General features: G+C 34.8%; 11 protein-coding genes across 11 annotated transcripts; 5 read left to right on the top strand and 6 right to left on the bottom strand.

The window, feature by feature from the left end:
• Window positions 1–725: 725 nt before the first annotated feature.
• On the top strand, window positions 726–1,973 carry EIN_083700 (ornithine decarboxylase, putative; the record flags this gene model as incomplete). Its single annotated transcript, XM_004184526.1, has 1 exon — window positions 726–1,973. The coding sequence occupies one exon, from the start codon at window positions 726–728 to the stop codon at window positions 1,971–1,973; it is 1,248 nt and encodes a 415-aa protein (XP_004184574.1).
• A 101-nt stretch (window positions 1,974–2,074) lies between these two features.
• Window positions 2,075–3,022, bottom strand: EIN_083690 (hypothetical protein; the record flags this gene model as incomplete). The annotated part of the gene is made up of 2 exons (XM_004184525.1): window positions 2,075–2,595; window positions 2,800–3,022. 2 exons carry the CDS (start codon window positions 3,020–3,022, stop codon window positions 2,075–2,077), a joined length of 744 nt encoding a protein of 247 aa, XP_004184573.1.
• A 1,869-nt stretch (window positions 3,023–4,891) lies between these two features.
• Window positions 4,892–5,275, top strand: EIN_083680 (hypothetical protein; the record flags this gene model as incomplete). The annotated part of the gene is made up of 1 exon (XM_004184524.1): window positions 4,892–5,275. The coding sequence occupies one exon, from the start codon at window positions 4,892–4,894 to the stop codon at window positions 5,273–5,275; it is 384 nt and encodes a 127-aa protein (XP_004184572.1).
• Window positions 5,276–5,530: 255 nt separating this feature from the next.
• EIN_083670 (serine protease inhibitor, serpin, putative) lies at window positions 5,531–6,628 on the top strand (the record flags this gene model as incomplete). Its single annotated transcript, XM_004184523.1, has 1 exon — window positions 5,531–6,628. The coding sequence occupies one exon, from the start codon at window positions 5,531–5,533 to the stop codon at window positions 6,626–6,628; it is 1,098 nt and encodes a 365-aa protein (XP_004184571.1).
• A 75-nt stretch (window positions 6,629–6,703) lies between these two features.
• Window positions 6,704–8,501, bottom strand: EIN_083660 (myosin light chain kinase, putative; the record flags this gene model as incomplete). The annotated part of the gene is made up of 2 exons (XM_004184522.1): window positions 6,704–8,191; window positions 8,247–8,501. 2 exons carry the CDS (start codon window positions 8,499–8,501, stop codon window positions 6,704–6,706), a joined length of 1,743 nt encoding a protein of 580 aa, XP_004184570.1.
• A 119-nt stretch (window positions 8,502–8,620) lies between these two features.
• EIN_083650 (hypothetical protein) lies at window positions 8,621–9,496 on the bottom strand (the record flags this gene model as incomplete). Its single annotated transcript, XM_004184521.1, has 1 exon — window positions 8,621–9,496. One exon carries the CDS (start codon window positions 9,494–9,496, stop codon window positions 8,621–8,623), a length of 876 nt encoding a protein of 291 aa, XP_004184569.1.
• Window positions 9,497–10,183: 687 nt separating this feature from the next.
• On the top strand, window positions 10,184–11,198 carry EIN_083640 (hypothetical protein; the record flags this gene model as incomplete). Its single annotated transcript, XM_004184520.1, has 2 exons — window positions 10,184–10,993; window positions 11,082–11,198. The coding sequence occupies 2 exons, from the start codon at window positions 10,184–10,186 to the stop codon at window positions 11,196–11,198; spliced, it is 927 nt and encodes a 308-aa protein (XP_004184568.1).
• Window positions 11,199–13,301: 2,103 nt separating this feature from the next.
• Window positions 13,302–15,111, top strand: EIN_083630 (hypothetical protein; the record flags this gene model as incomplete). The annotated part of the gene is made up of 2 exons (XM_004184519.1): window positions 13,302–13,376; window positions 13,525–15,111. The coding sequence occupies 2 exons, from the start codon at window positions 13,302–13,304 to the stop codon at window positions 15,109–15,111; spliced, it is 1,662 nt and encodes a 553-aa protein (XP_004184567.1).
• Window positions 15,112–15,245: 134 nt separating this feature from the next.
• On the bottom strand, window positions 15,246–16,793 carry EIN_083620 (polyA polymerase cid, putative; the record flags this gene model as incomplete). The annotated part of the gene is made up of 1 exon (XM_004184518.1): window positions 15,246–16,793. The coding sequence occupies one exon, from the start codon at window positions 16,791–16,793 to the stop codon at window positions 15,246–15,248; it is 1,548 nt and encodes a 515-aa protein (XP_004184566.1).
• Window positions 16,794–16,965: 172 nt separating this feature from the next.
• On the bottom strand, window positions 16,966–17,943 carry EIN_083610 (hypothetical protein; the record flags this gene model as incomplete). Its single annotated transcript, XM_004184517.1, has 1 exon — window positions 16,966–17,943. One exon carries the CDS (start codon window positions 17,941–17,943, stop codon window positions 16,966–16,968), a length of 978 nt encoding a protein of 325 aa, XP_004184565.1.
• A 1,336-nt stretch (window positions 17,944–19,279) lies between these two features.
• On the bottom strand, window positions 19,280–19,684 carry EIN_083600 (hypothetical protein; the record flags this gene model as incomplete). The annotated part of the gene is made up of 1 exon (XM_004184516.1): window positions 19,280–19,684. One exon carries the CDS (start codon window positions 19,682–19,684, stop codon window positions 19,280–19,282), a length of 405 nt encoding a protein of 134 aa, XP_004184564.1.
• Between the last annotated feature and the right edge of the window lie 665 nt (window positions 19,685–20,349).

The raw sequence follows: 20,349 nt of genomic DNA, 5'->3' as shown, positions 1-20,349 counted from the left end.
AAAAAAAACATTGGATGAATTATTTAAAATGAAACGTCATAAAATATTGGGGTTTTAAGTAGTTTTTACAAATTTATGCAACTCAAGAAAATAATGTTTTTACTTCACCACATAAACTCATTTTATCGATAACAAAAATGAGTGCAAACAAGGCTAATAACCGGGAAGGTAAGGAACTATTTTGTTTAATAATTTGATATGACAGAGTGAAAGACGCTTCTTCAAGTAAGCCAATGCCTTCTTTTTCACCCGACACAACTTCCATTTTTTTCAAATAATTTGTTTACAACAAAAACCCAAGATGTAAAAATTCTCTTTTTCTTGTGTTGCCAAGAATTCCAACTTGCCAATCTCAACTTATTTCTTAAAAATTATTCATTTTAGAGTTAAACGAGTCAAGTTGAGCTTTTTTATACACAAAGACAATATTAAGACGACTAAATATAAGAATTATTACTTTTGCACATACTGTATAACCATATGACAAAATTGCTTATTACTTCCCATATAAATATTTTTTTAAAATTTCAAGCATTATTACCTAACACTTCAAGAATTCTATCGAATAGAATCGTGTTTATCTTTTTATGGCTTGCTTTTGCAAGAGTTAATCTTATTTACAATAGCAAAACGGCAAAAAAGGCAAATGCCCAAATAGTCATCCACAATAGTTCTCTTCTCTTCTTCACGATATTAAAACAATCTTTCAACTCCTAATTTCTATCATGACCAATGTTGAGAGAGCGTCTGCGTTTGCACGAGATATTCTGAAACAGTATACCCCAGAGACTCAACCACTTTCCTTTTGGATTTTTGATATCAAAGGTGTGGAAGATGCCATCAATAGATGGAAAACCGCTATGCCACATGTGAAACCATGTTTTGCAGTGAAGTGCTGTCCCGAGCCACATCTAGTCAAATTATTAGCCGAATTGGGGTGTGGCTTCGACTGTGCGTCCATTGATGAAATCAAAGAAGTCATCAAGTTAGGGTGCCAACCAGATGACATCACTTTCTCTCAAACATTCAAACCGTACAATCAACTTATTGAGGCCGACTCTTTAGGCATCTGCCACACAATAGTCGACTCAATTGAAGAAATCGACAAAGTTGCGCAGTACGCCCCGAAGATGGGCGTTATGCTCCGAGTCAAAGAAAACGACTTAACAGCTGGTCATGTGTTTGGCGACAAATTTGGAGTGACTGACGACGAGATCCCACTATGCATTAAAGAGATAGCAAAATGTGGTCTTAAGTTTGATGGAGTCCATTTCCACGTTGGGTCCAATTCACACAACAATGAAATATTTCGACTTGCTCTTCAAAAAGCGCGTGGAGTCGTTACAATAGCACAGGAACACGGTCTTGAGCCTTACATAGTTGATATTGGTGGTGGATTTTCTCAACCAGCTCCTTTCGAACAGTTTGCGAGTGCCATTGAAGACTCCATTGCTGCATTAGACTTCCCAAAGAACTTCATTTTTATCTCAGAGCCTGGACGGTATATGGCTTCGAATTCCTTTCATGTAGTTACGTCACTTCATGGCAAAAGAGTAAGAACTGTCGAAGGGAAGAAGCGGATAGAGTATGTTTGTGGTGAAGGCGTACATGGGGCGTTTGGGTGTTGTTTATGGTTTGAGAGGGAGATGAAGTGTTTCTGTTTAGACAAAGATAAAGAGAACAAAGAAACATATGACAGTTTAATATATGGTCCGTCGTGCAATGGAAGTGATTATGTTGCCACTGGGCACTTCCCAGAGATGACACCTGGCAAAGATTGGCTATTCTTCCCCAACTCTGGGGCTTATACAATATCAATGGCTTCAAATTTCAATGGGTTTGAATCCCGGTTTAGCAAAATATATACGCTGCCCTCAGACGACAGAAAATCTGTAAAAATACCAGAAGACTTAGAGAAGTATTCTGTGCCTGCTCTTAGTGGAAGACCGGGCGAATGGGGTGTTGACAATTGAATTTATAACTTAATATACTTTGTTGTTAATTAAAGGTATTAATATAATTATTACTATTATTATTAATATTCTATAGTATATATAAACAAAATATAAGTAATTTACAAAAGGCGAAATGCAACATAAGACGTTTGCGGCAGTGGTAAACTCTTTGCCACATCATTTTCTTGTGTTGCCAAGTACGATAGTTTTGTAACGGACGATATTATTTGGTGTGAAGTGTTGAAGTGAATTTTTTGATTGTCCCCAACGTCTAAAAGGCAAATAAGACTGAACGAATGGGAAATGACATTCTCAAGATCTTGGTACATCGTTGTCAACTTTTGCTGTGGGTCGACCGAGATTGAACTCTCTGTCGATGTGTATTTTTCGTCTTTAGCGATTGAAATTCCCGTTGAAAACTTCTCGATTTGTTTTGGTGTTGTTTTACACGTAGTCGTCTCGACTTTTGCGGTCTTTTTCTCCTTTTTTTCAAGAAGCTTTTTCTGTGAATTGATCTTCTCGGACTCGTCCGAACGTAGTCGCCACAACCCCATTCTCTTTTTGTCTGTCGTGCTTTCAAAGCTTCCGCAGTGATTCATTGAGTCGAGTAATGCCTTTCTCCAATTGTTCCTTGCGCTGACTTCTGATTATTTTTTCATTGAATACAATGAGTCTATAAAAACAATGAATAGAATAATAATAAATAGAATAATACTCTAATAATATTTGTTCTAATAAAAAGAACCATAAAAAAAAGTGAAGTCCACTCGTTCAAAAAAATGTTTTCGATGTCTTTGTGTGTGAAAAAAGAAGAATGTCCAATATATATAATAAAGAAACAAACACTGAGGTAACTTCCCAAGTATCGCCCAATGCTTTGTGACGAAAGGATAAATGTCATCATGTGCAGAATAAAATTGCTTTTTCTCAATATTTTCTAACGCAACAAGAACGATTTTGCATATGGTTGTCCACGGTATCCGCTTTTTGCTGATGACCCTCTCCTTGTTGGCACACAAATAACAACTGCACCCAATCTCGACACTTGTCCGCGGATCGTTTGCCATTTTTTATTTTCAAGTTATTACTACCGAACAAAATACAAAAGAGCAACAACAGAACCGCCCTCTTTGTCATTTGGAGTTTGCTTCTTTTCCTTCGAGAAGAACGCCGTTTTTATTTTTAGTAAAATGTGGGGAGTTTTCTTTATTATGCACTTTGTGAAAAAAGCCGTTTTCTCTTTTTTCGTAGACACCCGAAAAAACAAATAAAAACCAGACACGTAGACACACGTCCAAATTTTTCACTTTCCTTTAAAAGTTCGAAATCCTGAAATATTGCGGTGTTAGGAAGCAAAATACCAATTGGTAAGATGGGTCTATTATAGTTTTTTTATTATTTTTATTTAATAAATTATTTATAAACTTCCACTTTTGATAAAAAAAGAAAAAAAATCATTGTTTTGTGTTGGGGCTAAATTTGGAAATTTAAAAAAACGCAGAAAAATTCGGGTGGTTTGAAGTTTCAGTATTATTCATTTGCCCGAAATATAAACATTTTTTATAGTACAAAACCACTTTCTTTTTACAAAAGAAATAATAATTATGTTTGGTCACAATCCCATTAATTTACTAGTGTTTAACTTAATATAATTAATTAATTTACTTCACTTTTTTATAATAAATAAACAATAAATTTTGAATTTGTTAACCGCCATTACATTTTGTGACTTTAAGACGGAAATGCCGTTAATTGTATTAAACAAAATACTTTTATTTTTTATTGGTAATACTAAAATAAAAAGAAAAGATACGGTAAAGGGTCTCGAAAAATGCAGAAGAGAAATATTATAATATTTATGTTTAAAAGTTTCATTTTTATTACTCAAATCTTTAATCCTAGTTTTAGGAACAACATTATTTTTGGCGCTTCAAGAAAGCATTTTCTATTTTATGGTTGAAACGTGTAATATATAACGGCCATCACAAAGAAAAAACAACAGTTAAGTTTGAGATAGAGCTTTGAAAATTATTTAACCATTTTTTTTACTATAATTTTAAATATTTGACCACTGGTGAAATATCAAATTAAAAATAAAACTATCATACAGTTAACAGAAAAAGTGGGATGCTAATCTAAATATTAATTAATTTAATATTATTAATAATAAATAATTGATATAAATTTATTTTGGTTTTTTCATTTTATTAATTTTTTGATTAATAATTTATATTAAAATCAATAGTAATTTTATTATTCTTCAATTGAAATTAACCAATAGTTACGAGCATCCTCCTTTTTCGAGCATCCCCATATTTCCTTATACTGTATTAAAAAAGTAAGTGTGACCAGAATTATTATTTTCATGTTATTTATTTTGTAAAATAATAAATTAGTATAACAACCATTTTTATTAAACAAGCAATTTTTTTGTAGAAGCATTATCATTAATTTTTAATTAAACTTAATTATTAAAATGGTTTTATAATCTCTAAACTAAAAAAAAAAATATTTTTATATAATTTGCATTATTATAGAAATTGTTATTCAGTAGCTTAACTAGTTTAATAAAATTTCAATGATAAATAAATATTATAAATTAACAATTTTTTTTAAATATTTTTATAAGTATAATAATAAAATAAACTCTCTATTATTTTAAAATTATAATTTTAATTGGATTTTATTAAAGCTATTTATAATAATTATTGTGTATTTGTTATTGAAATAAAGCTTTTTTAAGTACTTGTATGTAAAAAAATTACATATAAAATAGATTGTATTGTATATTTATTATAAAACATTTTTTATCATAAAAAATGTTTTATGTATATTAATAAAACAAAGACAAAAAGATAAAACTTATCGAAACAGATTAAATTGAGGAATTAATCGACCATTAATACCAAGGCTAAATGAACTAAAAAAAATAAAGTATGTCATCGGAAGACAATCACAAAAGCCCAGTCAAGAAAGATGAAGTGGAGACAAAACCAAAAAAGGATAACAAAAAGCCAGTAACAAAAGAAGAAAAAGACACAAAAAAAACACCCAGAAAATCCACAAAAACGTCAAAGCCACAAGAAACAGAGGAAGAGTTTAAAGAAAAGGTTGGGTTCGAATACGATGAGATTTTTAGACTATCGAACACAAAGGTTTGCCAAAAGAGTGGCTTTAAAGGTAAGACGTATCTTGGCATTCGTGAAATATATGAGAAAGATGGGAAGTACCAGTTAGGGAAGAAAGGGATAAACATGAACCAAGATGAGTTTGCCATCTTTTCCGAGCACTTCAATGATATCAAAGAGTGGATGAAATAACTTTCTATGTTTTCAAGTTTTTATTTCTTCACTTAATATATAAGAATAATGTACTGAAAACAGTATATTGTTCTTAGTTTGTTATAAAGACAACAAATTACCAAATACACAAAGAACATATGATATGGTAAAACTTAACAACAAATATAATATTTATATCTTTGATTATAATAATGAGTTATAAAGATAAGAAAGGAATGATTTAGAGTAAAAAATATATATAAAAAGTGGTCTGAATTGTGATATACATAACAAATGTCTGCTTTGGAAATACTTCAAACCACATTATACAAACTCTGTGCAGAATTTTTTGAGACAGAAATAAGCACGGAAGATATTGTATTCTCGACACACTCCATATTCATCGCATTTATGATGATTTACATTGGGTCAAAGGAAAACACAAAGAAGCAACTTGAAAAGGTTTTTGGGTTTGATAGAGTTGATGTGTTAGAAACATACAAAGTGATCTCTCATATGAACACAAAAGAAAATGAAACATCGAAATGTAACATATTCAATTCGGTGTGGATGCAACAAAACGTTCTTTTGAAGGACAACTACTTAGAAACTCTTCAACAATTAGAGGCGACAATTTACAAAGCAGATTTCGCAGGAAATTTCGAGGGAGTGAGAAAGGAAATCAATGAAGTTGTTCGAGAAAAGACAGGTAACTTGATTTTAGACATGTTAGCGCCTGGAAGTGTGTCACGAGAAACAATTTCTGTTCTAGTGAATACCATTTATTTCAGAGGACAATGGGAGACCGAGTTCAACACGGTTGATATAGACTTTGAAAAGGTTGGCACAGTGAGTGGAATAAGTGTTGAAAAAGCGTTGCAGTGTGTGACAACAAACGATGAGACTACTCTAAGAATACCATACGACAACAATTACTCAATGATAATTGTGATGCCAAACAACATGACCAATTTTGTTAAGAACAAAAAACACAACAAACTGCACACATATGTCAATGACCTTTGTTATTCTTTTAAAGAAAAGACGATTTTAAAGATGCCAAAATTCTCAATAAATTGGGGTGGGTCGATATCAAAGAATTTGCAAACGCTTGGAATAACTGACGCTTTTGATGCACACGCAAATTTCAGTGGCATTACAGATGTCCCAATTTATGTCTCAGACGTAATTCATAAAGCGAAAATACGGGTTGACGAGAAAGGTACAGTAGCTGCTGCTTCGACTGCAATACTCATGAACAAACGAATGGCAATCGATAGAGAACAGCGTCGAGTAATTATCAACAAACCATTCTTCTTTATATTAGTCGATTCCAAGTCGTTACCATTGTTCTTTGGGAAGTGTACACACCCACACTTTGATAAAGAATAACACATTTTAATTGTTTATTTGTTCATTTAAAAATATTAAACCACCAAAAATTAATAAAAATCAGAACAACACACATCAAAAATACTCAAAATCGTCTTGATCGAAATCAACAGAAGGTTTGACTCTTCTGGATATCAACAAAGCTTTCACAACATATGGGTGCTCATAGAACTGTTTCCATGAGAGTCTATCAGCCTCGTGGTGCGTCACAAGATGTCGAATAAGGTCTTTCAGCGTCTCGTCGATGACAACGTCTGACGGGAAAGTGACTGGCTGTTCGTTTGCCATTGCTTTTTGGAAGAGTATACAATCGTTTGTAAATGGAAAATCGAGTGTTGCCATTTGGTACAGAATGACACCAAGGGAGTACAAATCGCTCTTAGATGAGTACGGCTCATTTTTTCTGATTTCTGGCGCCTCATAAATACAGGTGCCCACAACCGACCCCATCATATCACTGATACCTCTTGAGAATCCATAATCTGCTATTTTAACTATCGGATACTGGAAATTGGACTTTTTTAATAGTAAGTTGGCGGGTTTCAAATCTCTATGAACAAGACGCTTGTTAAAATGCAAATAATGTAATCCAGAAGACACCTCTCCAAGGTAATATGAAATTTCTTGGTTTAATAATGGGGTCTCTCGTTGTGACAAATACATCTCAAAGTTGCCACTATCACAGTACTCCATCACCAAGTAGAAATACTTCCCTGGGACATTGTTCCCGCCAACAAAATTTGCAACAATCGAGCGGTCCCAAGTAAAAAAGTCTTTGTACTCAACCAGATTTGGATGTTTACATAAGCGCATGCAAGTGGCTTCTCTCAAGAGTGATTCAAAGTTGTTTGATATCTCCTTTACTGCACATTTTGTGCCGTTTTCTGTCTCCGCTAAAAAGACTTGGCCAAATTTACCATGGTCGAGCATTTGTATGGCTTTGTATTTCTCACGCTTCCCTTCAAGTCCATACTTATGCGTTTTACACATCAATATGAATGGATGTTTTAACACTTGTTCCATGGTGATCCGCTCGTCCGGATCATACCTCAGCATTTGTTCTAACAAGTTAACCGCCATGTCATTTTGCACAGCACTTCGAACATTAATGGCAACTTGTGCCTGAAGTGCACTGAATGTGTCCATCTGAAGTAATTGGAATGGACACCGACCGACGAGTAGTCTGTAAATTAAAATTCCAAACGACCAGACATCGCTTCTACTGTGGCTATACGAGTCCAGAAACTCTGGCGCAGCGTAGTCGATGTCTGTGAGTGATAAGTCTTGTGGTGGTGTTCCGTCGAGTGTTTCGCACAACGCAAAATTTGACAACTTCAATATAGGGAAAATGGAAGCGGGGTCTCTGTTGAGTAATATATTGCACGGGTACAAGTGTAAGTGTTGGTAATGCAAATTCTCGGTGATATATTCGAGTCCAACGGCGATGTCACTAATGAAGAAAACGTTTTCGTCTTGTCGGAGACTTGGGTTCTTTTTCCAGTACACGTCGAGACTTTCAAAGCTGCAATATTCCATGACGTTCCAATATTCCAACGTACCTCTCTACCATATAAGTACACCACTTTGATTTTATAATAATAATAAAAACACAACAAACTGATGATGTATAAAACGAGTTGAAATAATGGAGGACATGTGGGTTATCCGTTTTGTTCATCATTTTTGCATACGCTTCTCTTCTCGTGTTTTCTTTTCGTGTTTTATCGTCGATTTTTGTGATTTTGATCGCAACTAGTCGTTGTCCGTGTTTTTGAAATTCTATTGCTTCCATTATAGTTGTTAAACTATCTTTGTAAATGGTAGACTCCAGTCGATAGTTACCAGTACCCGAGACTGTCTGGCACTGACTCATTTTATTTTACAAGTTCCTATCTAATAATTGTTTTCGTTGATCTCCCATGTTTTCCTTTTAAAACACCATTTCGAATATTTTTCAAAATAACCCAATCCGTCTAAACCAAAATAACAAAATCAAAATTTCGAGCAATTCCCTTTGCAAATGGTGCACATCTCCTTCCCATCCTCGTAGACCGCACCACACTTCTCACACTTCACAGGCGCTTTTGCCACTGGTGCCAACGTCGAGCAGTCAATATACCTCTCCGCACCACATACACATTTCAATGCTAACAAAGATATCTCCTTCCCACATGACCAACACTTCCCGTGCAGCACTTGATTGTTTTCATTCACACTCTTGTCAATCCCAACTTCTTGTGCGACGTAGTCTGGAATTTGTATCTTTTGTTTTGGTAAGAAATTTGTAGCTAAGTCGATGACGATTTTTCGATGTGGAGCCAATAAGGGAAGTCCAAGTAAAAGCGAGATTAAGAAGACCTCCATAGTAGCTGGAGATCCGTTGATTTTTTGGAAGATGTCAGAACAGAGGTGATATGCCAACGCAAGTTGCGCTTCGTTTTTGTTTTCGGTTTTCTCAGCAACAAGACCAAACGCGGCAGATGCCTTTGTGAAGTCTCCGGTCTCCAAAAATTGAATTCCAGCTTGGAACTGTTCGAGTGGTGGTGCATTACTTTTGAGTCTTGATGGTGGAAGATTGAATTTGGGCTTTTGAATGCTTGCCGTCTTTTTGAGTGTTGGTGTGTCCGTCAGCACGACATTGAACTTGCGCTTGGGTTTATCTTGTTCTTCGCTTTTGTCATCCGGGTGGTCATTTTTGTCTTTCGATTCCGTGTCGCTGTCAGATGAGCCAAAATCAAACTCGGAGTTTTTGAACTCGTGCTTGAAGTCAAAACTGTCTTTACTGTTGTCGACAACCTTTTTCTCGGGAACTGCCTTTTCTGCCTTTTCAGGCTTCTCGTGTTTCTTCGTTTTTCTTTTGTCGGACATGAAGCTATGAATAGGCTTTTACAGTTTCTTCATTTTTATTATTGGGTATCTTTCTTTCTTTATCTTAGGCATTTTTTATCTAATTAACTCTATTCAAACAACTAAAATATCTTTCTTATTTAAAGTGCAAATGAAGGATATTATGTGGCCAATTTATATTTTCAAAAATCTTAGTCAATTTTGATCTCAAAGCCATCAAAAATACCGAAGATATACAGAAAAAGACAAACAAGTTGATTCAAAGAACACAAACAGAACATAAAACTTGAAATAAAAAGTCACTGCTTAGAAAAAGAAATACCGCAGTATGAACACAAGCAGTATTAACCCAATCACCACGGCTAGTATCAAATACTTATTTCTTAATATCATTTTTTTGAATTGAACTGCGTCGTCGCGGTATGACGCGGTCTCGAACACTAAGTCGTCGCTCTTTTTCTCCATACCTTTTCGTTATCTTTTCACCCTCTTTGAACACTTTTCCATCATTTAAGTGAAGCTACAAATCTGTGGAAAACAAACTTTTGAGCTTATCGTCTCTGACCAAAATGTGTTCGAGAGTCTGTGATGCGATGTTTTGAATATCTTGGAGGTCTGCGTGTGCTCTCTCGAGATTGTTGCGTTGTAATCTGTTTGTCATAGGGAACTGAAATTTTCAGATCTTCTAAGATGGAGAATGAACAAGTGATGGAAGGATATATCCAAAGTGATCCACGGTGTGTTGGTGTTAATTCGACAAACAGAAATAACACCGTCAATGTTGTGAATTGGCAAAAGAGTGAAGTTTTCACAAAATTCATCATCCGGCAAGAAATTGATGAAATGATGACATATGCAAAGGTCAAACAAGGGTATCGAGAGATATCAGGGGACGAGCAGAAAGAGAAGGAATTCTGGGAGAAAGTCGAGAATTCCAAAATTCTCTTTGCAAAGCCACAACACAAGAAGTCACGGGTGCCGGGCGATGTTTTATGGAAGTCACAAAAAGATTTGGCGGATGACGAACTTTGGGAGAAGAGGGGGTTAGTCGTGCCACGGCGAACAAGTGTTGCTTTGTCGATCAACAAAAGTGGGAATGCTGCAGTTATGAGACGTTGTTTAGTCGAGAGTGAGATCAACGATAATGGTGAACGAATGGAAGAGGCAGAGATGTATGACCAAATTGTATCAAAAGACCAAATGGATATAATTGAAACGATACAATATAATCAGAATAGCAACTTAATGGAGGAAGAGCCCGAAATGATTTCAATTGATTGTAGTCAACTAGTTTTAGTTGAATATAAATTGGAAGAAAAAATCGAAGTCTTTGAAAGAGAAATGGAAGACGATATTCAACACATGCAAGAAGAACAAATCACTACTGAGAACAAAGACCAAACTTGTTTAAAATTGTTTAACGTAGTGAACAAAGCAGTTAAAATGTGTTGGGGATGTTCAAAGGAAAACAGACCCAAAGTGTTTAGCGTTCTTCAAAAACTTGAAAGTGAAGTTATAGTTTGTTGTTTGTTATTAGTTCAAACATTATTCATAACAATGGGTTAATGCTTTAATGAAAGTCAAAGTAAAATTTGTTCACATCAAGAAACAGAAGCAAGGACAAATACAAAGTGAAGTATCAGACATCTATGAACAAATGGAAGTATTGATCCATAAAGCGTATGTCAAAGACAATATTTATGGTGTCAATACAAGTTTTTGAAGCCATTGATTTTTGTTGAAAGAATTGAAGTAATTGAAGTACATTTTGTTGAAAAGTTATTTCCAATATCGGATATCAGAAGGTCATAATGTTGTCAAAACGCTTTTTAATGAAAATGAATTTGTAATTGGAGATACCAAAACACTTTATTTCTTTTGGAAAGCAAAATGTAATAATTCAAACAAAGAGATGGCATACTGAATAACGAATTGTTTTTAGGAGTAATGCCATCAAAAATAAACTTCTACAAGCCAGGCTGTTGGAAAATTCTGCAAGGCCTCAACAGCCAAATTAGTTTATTGTAATTATATTAGTGAATTCCAAAAGTTATCGAAATGAATTAAGAATGAAGTCTCCATTTTTTCTTATTGGTAGCTTTCAATTAAAAAAGACCAGGCACCATCGTAAAAAGATGAGGATTGTGCCTTGAACAACAAATGAGAAATATTTTGTTTACTCCCTCGAAAATGACTCAATGGATTGAACAAAACTCAATATTTCGGCTCAACATAACATCAGTATCTTTCCTTTTTTATCCGTTTAATAAATAGGTATGAAAAATGGCTAATCAATGGGAACAAATCAACTTAACAAATAAGTAACAATCTTCGCCCAACACCCCGGGGTTTGGTCCTATTCATCAAAAACGAAACTAAACTTCCAAAAGTGTTTTGGGTTTGTTATTTATATTTAGAGCAATCGAAAAAACTGTTTTTAGGCATTTTTCTATTTTTATTAAACTATTTAAATAGTACTAAGAAACAATAGATAATGGTTTTCATTTTTTTAACTGTTTTCAATACGAATTTGGGGCAGCAACAGTATTATATCTGCATTTTCACCAATTATTTACATGGATTTTGAGTATCAAAATGTAGTTATAGGAAATAAAATGATTAACAGACTTCCCAAAATTGCGTTTTTTCGACTGTTGGCTTCTATAATAAAAGAAAATGAAGAGAACGGTGGGAAAATCAAGAACACAATTTTTTTTGGCACATAAAAACAGAATGCATTATTTAAATTAAGCATAAGATTTTCAAAATAGTTGTTTATCTTCAGCAAGAAACAATGAGTAAAAAGTTCCATATTTTATAGATTTCCAACTATTATTTATGGTACATTTTAAATAAATTTTCCAAGTAATAAATATAGAATGTATATTGAAACACAATACAAAAGACAGTCAAAAAAAGACGAAATAATCGTTTTTAGATTTATATTGGGAAAGATTGATAATTTCGCAAGCTAAATGTGGGAAAAAAAGTTAACAATCTACAAGTGAGCAAACAAATCCAGCTGGTAAAAGGTGAAAAAAATCTTCCGGGGTATTAAAAAATAGTTAGGCACCGCGAAGTTTTCTTTACCACTTTAATTATGTTTTCTGTTTTTTCGGTGTTCTTGGCGCCGCGTTTTTGCTTGTAATTATTATTGTGCATTTCAATATAACAAAAATAAAGCAAATGTGGATTTGAGCAAAAAATTGCGCCATGAATCACCAAACCATTTTTTTGTAGTTCAGCATATTAAAAAGTATAGTAAAACAATTTACTATTTGCTAAATGGTGTTTCGCCAAAATATATTAGGCAAAATTCGACTACCCAAAACACAAAAGAGCTGAAATAGATTGTTGTTTTGATAAAAATGAAGCGTCAAAGGGGATGTTGTAATTTCACAAGGGGAGATTTTGCCACAACAATACAGTCCTGGTGCTTTCTCCCGAATTTCTAGCAATTCGACTCCATTAGGAGTTAAATGTGTCCCAACGAAAAACTAATAATACCAAAAATATTCCAATAGATTTCTTGTTTACACCGGTTTTATTTTTAAACCGCCCATGTTCAAAAGAACCAAATGTACCATATATTATAGTACATATTAATTTACTCCGTTTTTTCGTGTCTAATCCACCCCAAGTAGTCCCGCAAAATCCCGTTATTGTGGCTGCTGATTTGAGAACCAAAAAAATAATATAGGACGTATTTTTATAAATAAGTGCTCTATTTATATAAAATTATAAAGCAGAGACCAAATATAGAAAAGCGTCTTTCCGTCCATACAATTTAGCAAAACAGAACTTGGTTATCACCAGACTGAAATCCATGATTGACTTGACAACATTGAACGACCTGCTCTTCGACCAAAACAGTGGGTTACTCCTCTCCATCTGCCAAAACGTTTGTTCGCTGTTTTTGTTATCATTTGAAAGAAGGACAAAACGAAGACAAATAATTTTCGCCCATTAATTTCGTATTGAGTTATATGACTCAATTCTTCGTTTTTGTGTCTTCTCTAGCCAAAATCATCCGAGTTATTGACTCATAGTTAATCTACAATTTGGACGACCCACTTTGCTTGAAAAATGCAATGACGATAGTCTCATATTTCCACTCCTTCAATAAAACAAACTTTTTGTTCCATTGGGGATACAAACAGGAATTCTTACACACTGAAAACACATACGAAGACTCAATTAACCACTTCTTTTCAATTTTTAACCGCGCCTATGCTTGCAACGAACTCAACGCCTTCAACGCAAAGAGTTACAGAACACTCCTCAACGAAAAAAGCCTCTTCTCCGACCTTGACCCGAAATACCATTTTGTCGACAACGACGACTACACCGACGATATGTACAAAAAGTCTCTTTCGTCGTTCAAAGCACTTCAAACCCTTGCGACAAAAATCGTCCAGCTGACAATGGAGAACTTCAAGGACACCCCCGAGGAGTACCGGGAAATCATCACCTCTGTAATTACAAACGAAGGGGAAGGGAAAGGTGTTATCGACGACATTGAAAATGTTTTCATTAAACAAGCAGTCATCCCGTTTTTCAAGAGCCGCAGAGGGTTACTCAAAACGTACGGAAAGGATGTCGAGAACATCGTCGACAAAGTCATTTTTTTGGGCGACCGTCTCGAGAAGATGTGTTCCAACGGCGACCAAATGGAATTGGGCAAAGTGATTCGAAACGCCGTTGGTGCTAGTGTCTACGACACTCTTCGCAACAAACCAGTTGAATCGAAGGTGGAAGAAACGATCAAAGAGCCTTACAATTGCGAGTGGTCGAACGAGATGACGATGTTACTTCAAACCTCGATCGTCCCAATTAAGAGAGGGTTGTCTCACGACGTATCTGACAAGCTTTCGAGGGCGCTTGAAATACCAAATTGTTGTTTCGACGACTTTTTGGTGTACGACAAACTCCTCCAGAACATATCAAACTTCACTAAAAACTACCAAATGTACTTCTCTCAAACGTTGGAGGATGCGAAGAAGAAGGAGAACGAATTAAACAAACTGAAGTCGTCACTTGAGAAGGCAAAACAGGAACTGATGCTGAAAAAGATTAAGAACTGCGATTTACAAATTCAACTCGAAGATACAATAAAGCGAGAGGATGAGAGGGAGATGGATGCAATGGACTTCTTACGAGCAATGGCGAGAGAGCAGAGACTGCGTCAGTCTCAACCCCTTAACAAAGAGAAGCACGAGAAGATCGAAGTCACAAAAATCGAATTGAAGAAGGCAAACAAGGAGCAAAAGAAGTTAGAAAAGAAGTTAAAGAAGGACAAAAAGAAACACGACGAGCCTTTAAAACAACTTGTTGTCGATGGAGGAATGAAATTATCTGCAAACAAAGCACGTGCCGGGAGTATGTCATTTAGTATTGAAAATCCTCATGCCCAGAAAAAGAAGAAGATTTTGAGAGGGTTGTTTGATAAGAAGAAAGACAAAGCAGACCAACCATCCTCAGCAAAGACATCGAAAATCAGTACAGAGGATTTGAGCTTCTCTTCAAGTCAAATCTCCGCATGTACAAGCGTACAAGATTCTTGCGATAGTATATACACTTTTTCGAATTTATCGAGTCCGTCAATTCGTTCTGAGTGTGTCACTTCGAATTGCTGAGACTTTGTTTATAACTTACTGTGTTTGTGTTTTGTTCGAGCTCTTCTTTGAATTGAAGCGTTCAACTACTCAGACCATTTGGCAATTAAATAATAATAAAAATATAACAACGAAACTATATTATCTAGTTTAATTCAGAGTAACAGCGGTTCTTCGGAATTCCAGTACAAGCCACCATTGGGAGGGTCGTCGAATACGCTGTTTCCACACGGCGTGATGGTGTACCCCAAGTTTCTTGTGAATGTTTTGTCCTTCAGGAGCGCGTTCAGATCCTTTCCAGAAAATTTGATGAACGCAATTCCCATTTGCACACTTTTTGCTTCTAACAACTCAGGTAGATAGAACAGTGCCTCTTTCGGGTTGAACTTTTTGAACCTTTCAATCACTTCAATTGGTGTTGTATCAAACATGATCTTTTTAATTAACACACACGTTTGTGTGGTTGGGCCGCTGCGACTCTTTATCACCTCTTTGAGCACTTCGATGACGCTGTTTCTAAAGAGATACTCCATATCGTCCACTCGGAACGATATGTTAAATCCCATATCCAAAAATGGTACAAACGGTGGATATATCTCAATTGCGCTGGGTTTGGGGTATATGTCCGGGGTTACTTCCTTATGGAGAGAGATGACCTTTCGCAGATTTCCCTCCTGCCCATAAAATGTGAAAAACCCGTCGATTGTCTCGATGACATCGACCTCGCTCAATTTCCTTTTGTATTCATCGAAGAATGGGCAACCAGATGTGACGTACTCCACCTTCTGTAAGTTGACCAACGCAACCTTCTCCACAATTGTGTATTTCAAGTTCCTCGCCTTTTGAATGTACTCTTCACTTTGTATATCTGGCAAGAGGCCGCGTTGTTGAAGATAATAAATCGTCATGACCACAACACAAAACGAGTTAAACCCGCCGTGCATTGGATCGATGACGCGAAGTGTTCGAAGTGTTTCCTTGATGTAGTAGACAATCACTGAAAGGTTTTTGTCGAACGAGAGATACTCCTTTAAAAACTCCGAGTTGTAAATCCCCTCGTAGTTGTCGAGTGATATGTCAACAGAAACTCGGTCGATATAACACTTGATAATGGGGACTCTTGCACCTATCATATTAACCCCTCCAAACCCTCTCTGTCTTGTAAGTTGTTCTGAAATGAACGTCAACTCACAGATTTTGTCTTCTCTGAATTGTGATATGAAGCCACTCACCCGCCCCTTCGACACCATTTTCTTTCGTTCATAAGTTGACTGATATGTGTAAGGTTGGTTGATGACTAATGTAACATCCAAATCTTCCCCTATGAAGTCGTACGCCCCACTTCCATAAACTTTCACCTCACTACTTTCGTAAATTTCATTAAATACTGAACTGAGTTTCGCAATGAATTGCTCCGGTTTTGGTGCTCTTTGTTTTATTTGGTTGTAAACAGCCACAAGCTTTTCGGACGTTATGTCTTCGACAACATCGTCTTGTAACAAATACTTTCCAAGTTTGGTGTGTTCTGTCAAGCGATGAATAATCAAGTCTTCTTGTGGTACCGACAAGCAACACCTTGGTTCTGTGTGATAATTTGTTTGTGGAGAAGGTGTTTTTTTTTCCTTTCTTTCAACTGTTGTTGGGGAATTTCTGTGACTGTTAAACCCACCTCTATCAGCCCTTTTGCCTCTTCCACTTGGCATTTTGCGTGATTGTTTTTTTGAGTTTTGTCTTTTTCGATGAATTCTTTTGAAAGAGATTTTGCCTCATCGCAATGATTTAAAAACGATTATGAAACTATAATTGAAAAAAATACTAAAAATATAATAACAAATCTATTAACGAACCATACTACAATTGCCGAGTATTGAGTTATCAATACTGCTCAAATCCAGTCATTTGGTTGTCGTATTGGGGCTGGACGTCGGGTTCACTGACATTCATTTGGACCAACCCTAGCGTGGAAGGGACTGGTACTAATGGTACCATAGCCTGTGCAACACCGTTGAGGACAAAAAAGTACATTGGCTGTCCAAATTGGTTAAAGCATGTAACAACTTGTCCCACGTTAGGCTGAATAGCTGAGTTTTGTAAGAGAGTGTTTTCTGTAGGATAGTAGCACATCTGTGGGACCTGGTTTTGGACAAGGGGTTGCTTTTCTTGGTCGATAGTGGCAAAAGCAGTTGAGTCGATGACGCTTTCATTTTCATTCTTTGTCTCTTCTGGCGATTTCATGTTTAATGTTTCAGTGAATGAGACAGTTGGGAAGACGAATTTGCCTTCTTCCTTTTGCAAGTCTTTTTCTGTGATTTCGATAAAGCTCCTCTCGCCCAATTTTTGTTCGGCAACTTGTTCGAGTGCCTCAGCAAATGTTTCCAGTTCAGCGAAGGAGATAATTTGTTCTTTGTATGACAGTTGTGAAACTCTGATCAACTTTTCAGTGTATTTGGCTTTTTTGGTCTTTTTTTCTTCAAAGGAGAATCCAACCATCTTTAAGAAGAACAAGAGAGAATTACTGATCTGAGCCTCTCTTGATCTTTTAAATTGTTTCAAAGTCATTGCTGACTCGTCGAGATGAGGCTTTCCAATATCATCGAGAAGACACCTGGAATATTTTGCAACATCATGTTGATTAAGCACCTTACCAGTTCCACGATGGACCATCTCTTCTACAATAAGCATTTTCTTTGTGTGTACCGTTTTTTTGGTCCTTTTGATTTTGATGTTAAACCCAAGCTTGATTATCATATAAATAAGACCATTAGCAATCGTAGTCTCCTCATTTCGAGAAACTCTTTTTCTTCGTCGCAATGACTCAATGTATATTTCTTTAACCATGTCGGGGGTTTCCATCTGATGTTTTATAATAGCTCAATACAGTTCTTGCTTATATATGAACCCGATTATTGTAGTGTTGAAAAATTCATTATTATTGAAAGAACTATCGGGAAAAATTCCAATCAATTAACCTAACCCGAACTTTTTAAAATTAGAAGGACCTTGCCAACGATTGGCTGTGAAAGAAAAATACAAAATACATTCATCTTCTTGTTTTTAAAATCTTCATATTTTCAGGTTGTTTGTTGTAAAAATAATTAGTATTTTATTATTATAAAACCACTCCATTGTATTTGGAAAAATCTTTAAACAAGTGAATTTCCTTTAAACCGTTTAATTAACATTTCTGGTCCATTAGTCGATATTTTTGGATGTCGAGAATGAAAAGAACTTTCTCGACACCTTTAAAATGTTGAAAAAACACCATTTAAAAAAAAAGTTTTTTGGAACCTTTTTTGTTTTATTTTTAATTGGGTTCGAATACAATAAAAAACACCAAACTAATTTGTTTTATAAAAAAAACTATCAAAATTGTTTCAATCTTTGACTCAATTTTTTTATCAACAACACATTTCCCGATTTGTTGTGCCAAAAAGATTTAATACCAATAATTGGTACGAATCGGGTTTTACTAATTACGTCGTAAATCGGGCTTATAATATATTTAATATTATAATAAGCAATTCAAACTAAAATAATACTGTTTACAATATTTAAAAAGCACAAGGATCATCCCAACAAAGATCCCTGATCCCAAAACAACCATAAATATAAACTATTGGTCAAATATAAAAAATGTTTCTATTATATTATTTTAACCCAATTAAAGTTATTAAAATAAATTTTTTGACGTGGTAAGTATTGGCCAAATATTGTGTTGAAAGTCGCTTTGCCTCAAAAAACAAAGATTTTTTTTGCTTGTTGAAAGCATAGAGTTTGCTTTACTTCAATTCTTTTTTATATTTAAAGTTCACAATTAGACCATATAAGTTTTCTTTTATTATATTATTAATTTACTGTATTATATTTAAACAAAAATACTACAACTTGATATTTGTATATTATATTATAGTTAATTTAAACTATTTTATAATAATGAGGTGTTATTTTTGTCAATTATATTTTTTTAAAAGGTTTATTATTAAATATAATAAGTATTATTAAATAAAATTTATTATAAATATTATATAATATTTAGTTTTTACTTCTTGAATTATTAGTGAACTAAATTAGAACTAATGATAAACGAGCTAGTTTTATCAAACAATAATTTCGTTGCGAACAGACATCATTACATTCAAAAAACACCAAAACCACAAAAAACAAGAGAATTGAAAGAAAACAAAAAGTCTTAAGCTGTGTCGAGTTCTGTGCCGAGTGAGAATCTGAACCTGAGGTCGAGGTTTCTAATAGCTCTGTATTGCTCTCTCTTTGGGAGAATTTTAATAACCTCTCTCATCTTTTGATGGAGTCTTGGTTCGAGGATCCGTGCTCTCCTACACATCTCTTTCAACTCTTTTATTCGCTGTTGTTGGACCATTCTGTCCATCCCACTTTTACCCAAATACTTTGTCAACGAAAATTCTTTGTCAAGCGCAAGAAGAGCAAGTCGTTCAACTTCTTCAACCTGCTTCATTTTGGCGTCCAACGCCTTCAACGCAACCTCAACTCGTTGTCTAGTCGGGTTCACTGTTGGGGTCGCCATCATAGGATCTCCGCCACTCAAATCAATTTGCCCGCGTGAAACACACACCATCATTACTACAAGCACTGACAACATGTTGTCGAAAATATTATTTAAGTTCCTTGATTTTTCTTTTTATTAAAATGTTTTATATAACATTTTTATCAAATGGAAGAGAAATAAATAAAAGTAATTTTTAACGAGTTGCTTATGAATTCTACATAAAACATGCGAAAGAAGTATAAAACACAACATATAAAATGAACGGTATGTGATATGAGATAAGCCGGTTACTAAAAAATTGAAATAGTATGTATGTTAGTTCAATTTAATAATATTTAGTTATCTTTGATTATTGTTGGACTCAACAAGTCGAAAGGGATGTTCTGTAGAAAAAATATCACTTCATCATAAGTGGACGAAGTGACAATAGGACAAAACAATTATTTTAAAAGATGTTTAAACATTTGCAAAATACTGTTGTACATCAATCCATCGAGTCAAAATTAATGATTTCGATTGCAAAAAAATTTAATGATGATTAAAAAGGTTTTTTTAAAACCAAATAATTTCTTTGGTATGAATTAAAACAAAGGAATACCATTAATCCAAGAAAGAATAAGATATGAAAAAACCGTTCATATTTTTATTAAATTAAGAATCGATGAGAATATTTTTGTAAACAATACAGTAAAACCTCCCAAGAGCGGTATTTTCCGAAGAGTGGGTTCTCTCAA

The sequence above is a fragment of the Entamoeba invadens genome (assembly GCF_000330505.1).
Source record: "Entamoeba invadens IP1 unplaced genomic scaffold scaff_1105074725643, whole genome shotgun sequence".
NCBI lineage: Eukaryota > Evosea > Mastigamoebida > Endamoebidae > Entamoeba > Entamoeba invadens.
Note: the sequence above shows the minus strand (reverse complement) of the source record. Positions and strands in the feature narration are given on the sequence as shown.